Source organism: Phragmites australis, chromosome 2 (genome assembly GCF_958298935.1).
Source record: "Phragmites australis chromosome 2, lpPhrAust1.1, whole genome shotgun sequence".
Taxonomy (NCBI): domain Eukaryota; kingdom Viridiplantae; phylum Streptophyta; class Magnoliopsida; order Poales; family Poaceae; genus Phragmites; species Phragmites australis.
In genome coordinates, this window is record NC_084922.1 from 44,456,163 (window position 1) to 44,469,748 (window position 13,586).

Below are 13,586 nucleotides of genomic sequence, written 5' to 3' on the forward strand. Positions count from 1 at the left end.
AGCACCTCTTCTTAGACACGATTAAGATATACCGGACTGTTTTGTGCTAGAACCTTCACTTCAGAGACGTGGACACATTATGAGGTCAGTCTGCACCGGAGCTTTAAACTAAGTGTGTGGTAGCATGAAGCTTTGAACTGACGTTTTGTTCTTTTTCTCGAGGTGCAAAGAGGTTGTTGTGCATTTGAGTTGCTCTTATACACCTAGTATAGACAAAAACACGAATCAACCAAGGTTTTCTGCTACCGACTTATATCTTGCCACGCAAATTCTAGCTTCCAATGCAACCCTGAGCATAAATAGCAATATATATGTTTCGGATCAATAGTGTTCATGTCTCGTTTGACTAATCATTTTGGTGTAAACAGGAAACCGCATTGGTGTGAACACTAAATCAACATGCAAGTTTCCAAAAGTACGTTCAAGCCCAAAACAAGTAAAGAGGAAGAACAAGAAAAGAAGTAATTTACTATAAGTAGCAATGACATCTTACTACATTCCATTTTAACACATGTGCCTAGAAATATAGGAGCACTAAAAAATGTAGAACGACTTCCTTCTAATAAAGAGTGGAGAAGTCTAAAACAACTTGTATTTTTCTATCGGATGGGTACGCTATGGATTTAATAATTTCATGGCCCTTTAAAACCAGCATGCAATAGTTTAACGCCAACAGATATATTCATATGGAATTGAGCACACAATGGCCTCACATGAGGAGTCATGCTTGCCCTGACTTCACTCCAAAATTCTGGACCAACTACGAGGCCATTATACACAGGAGCAGGGGACCATGCATGTGCGGTAGGGTTGAACTAACGTGGCGTTTTCTCTCTTACACCACACATATTTGCGACTAAATCTTATATAATATTGAGAGAAAACATAAGATCTAACTAAGTCTTTTTATTTTAACCACTAGCATCTTACCAAACAATTCCAATAACTATGCAACACTAAGCTTAAATAACCATATGTTATTTATTTATAGGGAGTCTACGTCAAATATAACCCATCGATTTGAGATAAATATAAGATTTATCATATGTTCGATTTCTATCACCTCACAACCCTAAGCTTGAATAACCGCAAGCCATTAGCCATATCTAACGTAACACGTCACTTGAGTGAAAATGTGAAACCGTTATATGATATTAACTCCAAACCAATAGGCAAGTTTCTAAAAGCTTAAACTCGTAATAGCTTCTATCATTATCTCATTCTATTTTAACCTGTTTGTGAATGTGAGTGTGGTGTACGTAAGTTTAGACTCGAACTTAAATAAACTTGTGGTGGCGTGGCCTAGCATGGCACGTAGGAGCACTCGTACACCGTTTTATATTTGTGCTGGACACCGGATACCCGACCTTCCATCGAATGGGGGAGCAACAGGTCACCGCACAGGCCTGCTAGGCCGTAACGTAACCACCTACCCTATGTCTCCTCCGCTCGAGCGCGATATTTTTGGCAACGGCCTGCCTAATTCCACAGGCGGTGGCACACGTGGTGGCTCCGAAGCGGCCGGGGCGGGCTAGCAGAGGGTCACGGGCACTGTTCGCCGCAGACAATCCAGGCGGCGGAAGGATCTCGCCACTTGTATAGGTGTATACTTGTATGGCCCCGTGTGGGGGGTGGGGGGGGGGGTGGGGGCGGAAGGGGCGACGCGACGCGGATTTTTTTTGAGTGGGGCGCGGATTTATATAACGACGAACCCCCGTAGTACTCCTATTTCTATTCACCCCGTCCCCGTAGCGTTCTGTTCGGCGTCGGCCCTCCGCACCGGCACCCAGCCACTCGCAAGGGAGCCGCCGCGGCGAGGAGGGAGGGAGAGAGAGAATGGGGAGGGGAGGGAATGGGATCGGAGGGGCGGTGGACTTGGAGACCGCCGACTCCGCCCGGGCGTTCGTCAAGGACGTGAAGCGGATCGTCATCAAGGTGATGACCCCATCTGCTCTTGCTACTCTCGGTTTGTTAATCGTCGTCTTGTGCGAATGCCGCCGTTGTTTTGGTTTGGTTGCTCTTGTCGCGTGATCCTAGTTTGTGCGATTTTTTGATCTGTGGCATGCGTGACTGGAGAACTCGATTTCAATCTGATTTCAATAAGAGGTCAATATTTTTTTAAAATACATATTCGATTTTTTTCAAAAAATCGCTAACAGATCTACTAAATATTTTTCTCATCCCCCAACTCAAAGATTTGTTGGCTTTGGGAACTGCGACTTGTATAAGTATGTTCGTTGGGAACCGCAAACGTTTTACTGTTTCTCGACTTCTGTAGCTTGAGTCGGGTGTTTTTGAGGGACGAGGATCGTCCGGCGTCACAGCGGAGTGAAGTCAGCTGTGATCCGTTGGATTGCGAATGTGCGGATGAGATTTAGTGTTACAGTAAACAGCAAAATCAGTATAGTAGTTCCGCAAACCGTGCCTGTGCTACAACATTGGACTCTGCGGTACTGTAGCGCCCCTCACGTTTTAGTAAGTATTAATTATGGCTCACTTGCGTAACTCTCGGTCAATCTTATAAGCTGTGCAGTGCTTATCTCCCAGTATTTCTTTCCTCTTTCTTCCTTCGTTCTTTCTTCTTCTGTGGATCTTAGGGTCTATTGTATTTAACCTCTAAATTTTACTACCAGATCTTTCTTTTGGGTCTTTCTTAATGCAAAGATACGCATGTCTACTGTGTATTCTAGAAAAAAATTATTGCTAAGATTCACGTACTAGAGTTTTAGAATTCCCATTGAATAACGATGATAGAGATTAAAGATGATTTGCAAAGTACTTGTCGTTTTGTTCGCTGGCTTCATCTATTTACTGTCTCTTGTGACAGGTGGGCACCGCTGTTGTCACTGGGCAGGATGGCCGATTGGCTATGGGCCGGCTGGGGTCTCTATGTGAACAGGTAAAAGTTAACGTGTTTTGACCTATGGTGTTTGTAGTTTTTTTTTTCTCGAACGCAAAAGTTTGGAGTTTGTAGTTTCAGTATCACTAATTGTTAACTCCTTCATTTTCAGGTGAAGCAGCTGAATTTTCAAGGGTATGAAGTGATTCTGGTCACCTCAGGTGCTGTTGGTGTCGGGAGGCAGAGGCTCCAATACAGGAAACTTATCCATAGCAGGTTGCAAAGAGTTTGGCTTGGAAAAGTTTGACAGTGTCCTCTTAACTATAATGGTTCGTTTGTTGATCATTCTCCTTGCTTGCAGCTTCGCTGATCTGCAGAACCCGCAGAAGGACTTCGATGGAAAAGCGTGTGCTGCCGTTGGTCAAAGTGGCTTAATGGCAATCTATGACACGTTATTTAGCCAAGTGAGCTTGCTTGAACTTATGAGTTTGTACACTAGAAGTCGAAAAGCGTGATGTTATTATGTTGCTAATAGGAACCTTAATGATTGCAGCTTGACATAACATCATCTCAACTTCTTGTGACCGACCGTGATTTTAAGGATCCAAATTTTGGGGACCAGCTTCGCGAGACTGTTTTCTCTTTATTAGATCTCAAAGTAATACCACTTTTTAATGAGAACGACGCCATCAGTACTAGTAGACAACCATACGAGGTGTGTTTTCTCTTAAAATTTTACCTCTGAGCTCTCAAACTTCAGCTTTTTTTGTGTTTTCCTGATGAGATTTTTGCTCTCAACCATACATGACTCTCACTGACTATTGGATCTAAACCATTCTATTTCCTCTTTACTGATTATACCAATGAACTTAACTCACAGGATCGATCTGGTACATTCTGGGATAACGACAGTTTGGCAGCTCTATTGGCAGCAGAACTTAATGCTGATCTTCTTATCTTGCTTAGTGATGTGGAGGGACTCTATAGTGGTCCACCAAGTGATCCTCAATCAAAGATTATCCACACATACATTAATGAAAAACATGAGAAGCTAATTAGTTTTGGAGAGAAATCTCATGTAGGAAGAGGTGGAATGCAAGCTAAAGTGGCTGCTTCTGCTAACGCTGCATCAAAAGGCGTACCTGTTGTGATTGCAAGGTGAGTCAAACTTCTTTGATGTTATTATAGCATAAAGTGGAGAAATATGCATTGCTACTAAATATGCCACACCACCTCCTGTGTATCCATTGTAAGAATCCTATTTTCGACTACTTTGGTAATGATGGTTTGCCACCTGCTTATACTGCGTTTTTTTTGCGAAGTACTTACACTCTGAGTAACCTGACTAATCATTGTATTATAGGGTATTTCAAACGTACTTTAGTGCAAAAGTTGGCAATAATCATGGGGAGTTAACGCCTGCAAATTTGCGTTAGATAATCCATTGGGGTTCAAGCCTGTACTGCATATTCGATTGAATGATTTTCTAAGCATAGAATCAAGAATATTGAAAATTCTGCTTACTAAATTTACTGTTTGATTGCTTTGTTGAAGAATTATGATCTACCAAATCCCAATTCATTATTCATAAGTAGGAAAGTATGCTGTGCATTCTTATTCCTATAGATGTCTCAACTCCCAACAGCAGCCTTGTGATTTACTACTGTGATACAACAAAATCTAGTTATGTTTACTTTTAAAACACTTCGGAACCACCTGTAACTTTGTTTCTATCTATGAAGTGGATTCGCAACAGATAGCATTATTAAAGTTCTCAAAGGAGAAAAAATTGGTACACTTTTCCACAATGAAGCAAATTTGTGGGGATGTTCCAAGGAAGCTTCAGCCCGAGAGATGGCAGTTGTGGCAAGAGACTGTTCAAGACGCCTACAGGTATATTTTTTCTTGAAACAAACTATTTAAAGTTTCAAATCATAATAATATTTCAGGTTTCTGACTGTCCTTGCTAATTTATTGTGTTACCTAAACAGAAGTTGTCATCAGAGGAGCGTAAGAAGATTTTGCTAGATATTGCTGATGCTCTAGAAGCAAATGAGGATTCAATTAGGTCTGAAAATGAAGCTGATGTCGAGATCGCACAAGATGCGGGTTATGAGAAATCGCTGGTTGCTAGGATGACCCTAAAGCCAGGAAAGGTAGTTCTTTTTTGAATTTTTCTACCCATTAGTTTTTTTTTGCTCATATGAAATGATTTCATCTTGAATTTACTATCATTTGATTGAGAATATATGTGTAGATAACAAACCTTGCGAGATCCATTCGTGCAATTGCTGACATGGAGGACCCTATTGCCCATACATTGAAAAGAACAGAGGTGAAAGCTGTGGATCACATTTTGTTTTCTCAAAGGGGAAAAAGAGACATGATGTGATATATGATTTACTAATATTAGATTATAAGCTCCTGAAATTCTGATTTTTAACCAATCAAGCACTCCTTTTGTAGGTTGCTAAAGATCTGGTTTTTGAGAAAGCGTATTGCCCATTGGGTGTTCTCCTAATTATTTTTGAGTCTCGTCCTGATGCATTGGTCCAGGTAATCTTTGATTCAGAAACGAACTATTTAATCAATTAGCTGCAAAGGCAATAATTATTTCTGATTGATATATTATTGTACAGATTGCATCTTTAGCAATCCGAAGTGGGAATGGTCTTCTTTTGAAAGGAGGAAAAGAAGCTATGAGATCAAATGCAATATTACATAAGGTACTACATTTAGCTAGCTTCTTGAGCTAATAGTAACGTGGAAATATGTTTCTTAGCTTAGATGGGATTCCAATATATTAATTTCTTCTTTTCGTTAGGTCATAACTGGCGCGATTCCAGATGTTGTCGGTAAAAAGCTTATTGGCCTTGTGACTAGCAAAGATGAAATTGCTGATTTGCTAGTGGTGAGCATGTAATGTGATTCTTTTGATGATAATTATGTGCATAAATATGTCTAAACTCAGACCTTTGCAGCTTGATGATGTGATTGATCTTGTCATTCCAAGAGGCAGTAAAAATCTCGTTTCTCAAATCAAAGCAACAACCAATATTCCAGTTTTAGGTCATGCTGGTAAGCTATTTTTTAATTATATCAGTACAGCATGGTTCTATTTAAGCCTAATTTAGAAATTTATATTTCATCGTGGTTTTGGTTTCACGGAAGAAAGTTTTTTCCCCCATTTTCTTCAGATGGTATCTGCCATGTTTATATTGATAAATCAGCTGACATGGATATGGCAAAACGTATTGTATTGGATGCAAAAGTTGATTATCCAGCAGCGTGTAATGCAATGGTACATCTCTAATTTAGTTGTTTAGTAATGCCATGGTACATATCTAATTTAGTAATTTATAATTGTCGAATAGACACTTTCCTGAAAAAGAACTTCATAGCCTCAAAGAAAGATAAGATGGCTTTCCTTGCTGAGTTGATACCATGGCTTTGCTACTACTTATTTGTTTACTTTTTGCCCTTTTCTTTTTCACATATTTTTATTTGTGTTCTACATCATTGCCGCTAAGCATATGTATTCAACTTCTGCCTAAAAGACAAGTTTGTTCCTTGAGAGAAATATTTATTTTGATTTGAATTTTTATGGATTTTCCTCATAACATATTTACTAAAGAAAATTGTGTTACTATTTTCTTGCAGCACTAAAATTTTATTACTATTTTCTTGCAGCACTAAAATTTTATTATTATTGTCTTGCAGCACTATTTTTAAACTATCTATATCTTGAATTTGAAGTATCTGCCTCAGTACATACTTATTAAAAGTATTTAGTATCATTTTAGGAACACGTTACTTTTACTGAAGCTATTAGTTTATTTTAATTTAATGCACATTTTGTACAATACTTTGTACAGGAAACACTACTTGTTCATAAAGATCTAAACAAGAGTGAGGGCCTTGATGATCTATTGGTGGAACTTGAAAATGAAGGTTTGAACTCACACAGAGTCGTTATAATCACTATATCATTAGTTTCAATTCTTTAATTGATTTCATATTGCAGGAGTAGTTATTTATGGTGGGCCTGTTGCGCATGACAAATTGAAAGTACCGAAGGTAGAGTCATTTCGTCACGAGTATAGCTCAATGGCCTGCACCCTCGAATTTGTTGATGATGTACAGTCAGCGATTGATCATATAAATCGCTATGGAAGGTGTGCAGGTTTTGCTTTTGAGCATATCACCTCACTAATTGCCTACTTTTAACTAAATTTGATTTCTTTTCAGTGCGCACACAGATTGCATTATCACAACTGATGAAAAGGCTGCAGAAACTTTTTTGCAGCAAGTTGATAGGTACTTTAAAGTTTCTTTCAGTGGTTCTTGTGGTTGCATTTCTGTTCTATGATGAATTTGGATGTAATGAGTGCCATGACATTTCTGTTGAACTGCAACAGTGCTGCTGTGTTTCATAATGCAAGCACAAGGTTCTGTGATGGGACTCGCTTTGGTCTAGGCTTAGAGGTACTTTCTTCTGACTCCGTGTTTTGTGCACACTAATTGTCCCTTAGTATTCTTTGTCACTTTGTAGCATGAACAGTTTGGTTTTAGTCTTTTAGATGCCAAGGTCGTTTGTTTCTAATTTTGTATTCCTTTTACTGCCAACCAATGGTTTGTGCTTCAAGCCTCGTCAAACCAATGAAGTGCTGTAATTTGTGAACAGTGTCTGTTTATCTATTAAGTGGATTAGGATCGAATGTTCAAAATTATTTTTTGGTAGAAGGATAATGAGGTATAAGCGAACCCTCCAGTTTAATTATAGTGAGGTCTAAAACCATCTTGTAGAATTTTGACGAGGTCAAATTGAAACATGGGTCGGTGTTGCAATATGGGCTTTTCAGAAGACCATAGAATGTGAACTACTTTGATGCATTGCTCTACAGGCAACATTGCCTTCACAACTACGCGTGTTAGAAATTTTAGATGTCACACTTGGTGTAAACAAAAACATAAAGTTGTCAAACACTAAATTGTTTCAGGTTTGAAATGTTCCTGGTGCACCTGTCTTCAAATTATTTCCTTTATTTCTTAACTTTTTCAAATTGCTTTCATAGGTTGGCATAAGTACAGGGCGCATACATGCTCGCGGACCTGTTGGTGTTGATGGGCTTCTAACTACACGCTGGTATGTTTTTATCACATGTTCACATTTTCCGTTTCTTGTCTCTTCGACTTATGGGAGATTTTCCCCTCATCTCCAATGCTTTATCACCAGAGGGGAAGAACCTATTTTTACCTACACTATTAGTATGTTCACGTGATACTTATGATCCTTTTCTTTCATCACATGTAGCATTCTACGAGGCAGTGGACAAGTAGTGAACGGTGACAAGGGAGTGGTATACACCCACAGGGATCTTCCTCTGCAATGAGGCGAGTAAAGGTTTACACTGCTTCGAAACAACGCCTTACCGCAGCAATTTATTAACCGTCAACTTCTGCCATTGCAGGCAAAGAACCTCTTCTGTAGAGCAATATTTTGGAACCAGTCGCTGAACTCCCCGTTTCAAGTATCCTGTTCTTCATGCCATCAACGAAGGCAGCACTTAAGTGTCATCAAAAGGGATGGAAGAGACTAATGTATGTAGTTCAGCGATGCTTCCTATTAATTACACAATGATTTATTCAGACCATTTTGGGTACGAGGCCTGTAGGTTGTGGTTGTAACCATGGAACCTCCTTCGATGCATCTGTACTAGAGGTGTAGCAGCTAGATGATGTACGATGGTTTTGGATGAAGTATCGAGCCTGTTTTATGCATATGATAATGCATATATGATGGGCACCTGAAATCTGTGTTGGACTGCAACTTTCTTTCTTTTTGGAGCGCATGTGTTGGACTGCTACTGGGAGAAATCCTACTGGCTGTGGCGACCGGCCGGGCTACGGGAGGACGTGCCGCCTACCGGTTGGTAGGAGGCGGAGCGTGGAACGGGGGAAGGCCGGCGGTGTTAGTCTGTTTTGAGTCTTAGGCATTTTTGGGCCTAAATTCGCAACACCTAAGCTTAGATCTTGTTTATTTTTTACTTTGATTATAAATTCTAATCTTAAAAAGTAAAAATAAATAATTATAATATAAAATCTAATAATTAATCCACAAATTAAGTTATACTATAAAAATCTACGATTTAAAATCCAGTGGGAATGAGCTTTTACAAATTCTACAGCCTAGACTAGATTGTCGCAGTCTAGAGTTAGAACAAACAGGTTCTAGTCGTCCCACGAGTTTTGAGATAATTGTTTGGTTGACTGCAACTGTAACAAGACACTTTATTAGCCTCTTGGTATTTACTGTATACTTAGTTTTTAACTAACTTTAACATACTTAGCTAAGAATTTGTTAATCACATCTTTTACGGTAAGCCATACTTCTAACTTAAGCTGTGACAAAGTTAGTGAGTAACCAAACATGCTCCTAGGGTGCCCTGCACCCTGAGATGGAGACTTCTGCCATTCTAGTTCTGGGTGATCTTCGAGTCAAAAATAGTGCGCAGAAAGCTTCAATTACTTAGAATAATCCACAGGTAAGACAACCAATCTTACAAACGAACATGTCCCCCAACAGGCTCCACTATTCTCAGGATTCAACGATCATCTATTATGCAGCCGCAACACATATCAGATCACACGGACACTTGAAAAACCTATCTAAATGATCTGCACCTTTATATCCCAGGCACATAGCAGATTACTTGTCATTTACTAGAAGATGTTACATCCATCGCCGGTGTCCATGCATGGTTGCAGATTTAGTAGTGCAAATATGTCATAGGACCGTGACTACAAAGATGTGTTGGAAGGGGTATCGTTACAATTGCATCAAAATTGTCTGGTAGAAGTTCCAATTTTCTCCAGAGACTCAGCAATAAGTCTGAGGCCCTTCCTGAAATGATATCACCATGCCTAGTCTAATTAAATATGTTAGGCTGTACAGTGGCTCCTACTTCTTCAGTGATCATCCAGTATAATCAGTAAAGAAAAAAAAGGAGTTTGCAGCATCTTCACCAATAATCCCCGCATGAGCAAACTCCATCTCTGAAGTGGTGAAACCGATTCACATCCCTCACAACAATCTCCCGCTCTGTGAATTTGGAGATGAACTTGGTGACTGAATGACAGTCCTCGCAAAGCCTCAGGTTCTTGGTGATCCTGATAACCTCTCCCCTGCCAGTGTTGATAAGCCCAAAAGCAACGGCCAGCTTCTCACTGTGACTGAGCAAAATCCTCTTCTTCTCCTCTTCCTCAATATCATACAGAACAGATCCTGTGTCAGGGACATAGCCCTCATTCTTCATCTGTGTTACGAACTCACCTATCAGAGCTTGCAGCTCCTCCACCTGTGGGTTCTTGTTGTCAACAGAAACAAATGAGTAGAGCTTTTTCTTCACCTCTATCCAGCTACAACCTGGTACCTTCTCCAGTGCATGCTCTTCAAGTAGCTCCTTTAGCACATCAACTTGATTCTGCAACTTGGCTCGAGCATAAATATCAGCCAGGAGGACATAGTTTCCGGCATTTCGGGGTTCAAGATCAAACAGATGAGAGCAAGCCATCTCAGCATACTCAACATGGCCATGAATTCGGCAGGCTCCAAGAAGTGAGCCCCAAACTTGAGGGCTTGGTTCAATATGCATGCCCTGTATCAGCTCCACAGCTTCATCCAAACGCCCAGCACGACCAAGAAGGTCGACCATGCAAGCATAATGCTCCGCACGAGGAGCGACATTGTACTCCACCATTGATTCAAACAGCCTCTTTCCCTCCTCCACAAGTCCAGCATGGCTACAAGCCCCAAGGGCACTAACAAATGTGATAATACTTGGTGAAATGCCCTCCTTGACCATGTCCTCAAATACCTGGACTGACTCACGGCCAAAGCCATGCATTCCATACCCAGATATCAGTGAATTCCATGACACAACATTCCTTCTGCGTCCCATCCAATTGAAGATGTACCGCCCAACTTCAAGGCACCCACATTTCATGTACATTGCCATCAATGCGTTCAGCACTGAAACAAGTGAGTCAAAACCCCTCCGAAGGATATATGCATGCAGCACTTTGCCCTGCCCGAGCGCATTCACCCCAGCACAAGCATGCAAGACGCTGACAATTGTGATTGAGTTTGGTACCAGATCTGCATCAGAAGCCATCATCTCCTGGAAGAGTTTAATTGCATCACCAGGGCGCTCGTTCTTGGCGTAGCACCCAATCATGGCACTCCATGACACAACATTCCTCTCAGGCATTGAAGCAAACACACGCTCTGCGTAGGTGACAATCCCAATCTTCGCATAGCAGTCAATAAGAGTGGTGGCAACATGCGTGTGCAATCCATAGCCGCGGCGGATGGCATGAGCGTGCATCTCGCGAACACGGGCAGAGGCCGGTGCGTGCGACGCTGACGCGGCAATGCAGGCCTTAAGGCCGTGCGCGTAGCTGTAACTGTCGACGGGAACGCCGAGCCGCCCCATGTCGGCCAAGCGCGCGAGAGCCTCCTCGCCATGATCGGCGAGCGCAAGCGCCTTGAGCATCGCGTTCCACACGAAGATGTTCTTCACGGGCGCCTCGTCGAACACCTGGCGGGCGGCCGGGAGCTCGCTGAGCACGGCGTAGGCGTCGATGAGGCGGGTCGACAGGAAGGGGTCCGGCCGGAACACCGGATCGGCCTCGAGCCGGCGGTGCACGGCAGCGGCGAGCGCGGCGTCTCCCGCACGCGCGGCGGCGAGGAGGAGCGACTCGTATGTGCGCTGCGTGGGCGCGGGGAGGCCCTGGAGCAGCGCCGCGGCCCGCGCGACGCGGCCGTTGGCGCAGAGAGTCTGTATGAGGTGGTTCACGTTGGCCGGAGATGTGCCCGGGCCCGACGACGAGGGCGGCACGAGCGACACCAGGCACCTGAGGCGCGTCAGCCTCGGCCGTCTGGGCCCGAACGGGCGGCAGGGGAGGTGGAGGAGGGAGGTGTGCGGGAAGGCGGGGGCAGGGGCGGGGGCGGACATGGGGAGGGGGCGGAGGCGGCGGGAGGCGAGGAGGGACGTCACGGTGCGGCGGCGCGGGAGATATTTCGGGTTGGGTTGGGTTTGCCGGAGCTCGGACAGCGGGTGGAGTGGAGGCGGAACGGAAGTGGGCAGCGCCGCGCGGAGGTGGGGACGCGTGCGGATTATTGCGGGAATTTTTGTGGTTTTGGCAAGGCCGATGGGCTCGTTTCTCTTCTTCTTCTTTTTTTGCGAGAGAGAGAGGAATGGGCTCGTTTTCTTGCGCGGTGCGGTGTGTTTGGGCTGCACATGAGCCGGGAGCCCGGGATTGTGTTTCGATGCCGCTGCGGTTTTCTTCTTCCGTTTGGGCTTGTGGGCTCGAAATTCTGTTGGTGAAGAGCGACCCCAGATAGGTGTCCATTCTGGAGCTGTACATGTACCTTGTTGACATTGGCTTTGCTTCAGACTGAAACTGGCATGGCATACAGACCCCGAGATCCATGTAAGATACTAAGTTTGTATGATAAAAAAATTAGTTCAAATATCTATTTTTAGTTTAAAATAAGAATAAAATATCTGAACCAAAGACTCTAAAACTGCCTACAGCTCCAACTAAATTTTTTTGAAGCTAGAGATAATCAGCCATAGCTTTAACAAACAGACCTATAGCAAAGGAACTGCTGTATCCCGAGTAAAGGATGGAAGTTGTCGAATATATAACTATATGGTATATGTGCATAAGAAGTACACTATATACGGATATGGTATACCGTACACATACTTAACAACTTTGGATATTGTAGATCCGAATTTACGAGGTCTAATACACCCGAAGATCTTCAAGACATATACTAGGAAGGTCTCGATCGGGTTATCTAACTCGAGTACGACTAGTATCTAGGTTAACTTTATATGCTTTGTCTTAGTCGACAAGATGAATGACTCCCTATCGACTACAGACGGGATTAAGACGGTGTCTTGAGCCTCATATAAGGTGGAGTCCCTGACCCTTGGGAGGAGGACGAAATAATCTGCACCAACGCAACTCGACGTAAACGATGCCAAGACCCTAGCACTGGAGGTACTCGGCGATTTGAACCCTAGATTAGTTTAGATCTGAACATCTCTATTGTAATAGGTCTAGCCACATTGCTTATACTCGAGACGATTAATATACATCAACATCCATACAAGCTGCATGGTATTATTCCAATCGGGGGCTCAAATCTATATACATCGTGTGTCTTATTTTCTGCTCGATCCCTGATCTCAAAGGTACCCCTGTTTAATTATAGATATATTGTTGGGCACTAATCTTCGACAGCTGGTATGTCAGGCAGGGTCTTTATCTGTTTTCTAGGATCAATCATGTCTCAAGTGCACGTCCGCGTTGGATTTTCCAACACCGGCTTCTACAACCACTTTGAGTTAGCAGTAGTCATCTTCGCATCACCTCCTACCAGATCCGAGATCACCTTCGAAACTATGGCGTACCACTGGGACAATCAAGGTGGACTGATCCACACTAGTATCATCGAGTCCAGTCCATTGGACGCATATCGCGAGGTGTAACACCTCGATTGGGATCCTAATGAGCCTGACGTTCTTTAATTCATGGACACCGACAATGACGGTGAAAGTCATGAGAGCAGCGATGACAACTCCATCAACAACTAGAGCAACCAAACAAATCGATTCGTATTCATGGCCGGAGGAGTTAGCAGCACGCCCAGTGACCAGAACACGGGAGATCC

General features: G+C 42.9%; 2 protein-coding genes across 2 annotated transcripts; one reads left to right on the forward strand and one right to left on the reverse strand.

The window, feature by feature from the left end:
- Nucleotides 1-1,710: 1,710 nt before the first annotated feature.
- On the forward strand, nt 1,711-8,652 carry LOC133909148 (delta-1-pyrroline-5-carboxylate synthase 2). The gene is made up of 21 exons (XM_062351450.1): nt 1,711-1,935; nt 2,828-2,899; nt 3,012-3,115; nt 3,201-3,303; nt 3,393-3,554; nt 3,720-3,997; nt 4,582-4,732; nt 4,831-4,995; nt 5,097-5,174; nt 5,306-5,395; nt 5,479-5,565; nt 5,664-5,750; nt 5,821-5,917; nt 6,037-6,140; nt 6,715-6,790; nt 6,864-7,014; nt 7,088-7,156; nt 7,258-7,324; nt 7,915-7,985; nt 8,154-8,233; nt 8,311-8,652. Exons 1-20 carry the CDS (start codon nt 1,837-1,839, stop codon nt 8,230-8,232), a joined length of 2,190 nt encoding a protein of 729 aa, XP_062207434.1. The 5' UTR covers nt 1,711-1,836; the 3' UTR covers nt 8,233; nt 8,311-8,652.
- A 713-nt stretch (nt 8,653-9,365) lies between these two features.
- Nucleotides 9,366-12,069, reverse strand: LOC133909149 (pentatricopeptide repeat-containing protein CRR2, chloroplastic). Its single transcript, XM_062351451.1, has one exon. It carries the CDS (start codon nt 11,854-11,856, stop codon nt 9,862-9,864), a length of 1,995 nt encoding a protein of 664 aa, XP_062207435.1. The 5' UTR covers nt 11,857-12,069; the 3' UTR covers nt 9,366-9,861.
- Nucleotides 12,070-13,586: the final 1,517 nt, after the last annotated feature.

Bases quoted from the DNA above. Each gene is read 5' to 3' on its own strand.
- LOC133909148 (XM_062351450.1), top strand. From the start codon at position 1,837: ATGGGGAGGGGAGGGAATGGGATCGGAGGGGCGGTGGACTTGGAGACC. The intron at 3,304-3,392 runs GTGAGCTTGCTT...TAATGATTGCAG, and splicing joins ATGACACGTTATTTAGCCAA to CTTGACATAACATCATCTCA. The intron at 5,175-5,305 runs GTGAAAGCTGTG...CTCCTTTTGTAG, and splicing joins ATACATTGAAAAGAACAGAG to GTTGCTAAAGATCTGGTTTT.
- LOC133909149 (XM_062351451.1), bottom strand. From the start codon at position 11,856: ATGTCCGCCCCCGCCCCTGCCCCCGCCTTCCCGCACACCTCCCTCCTC.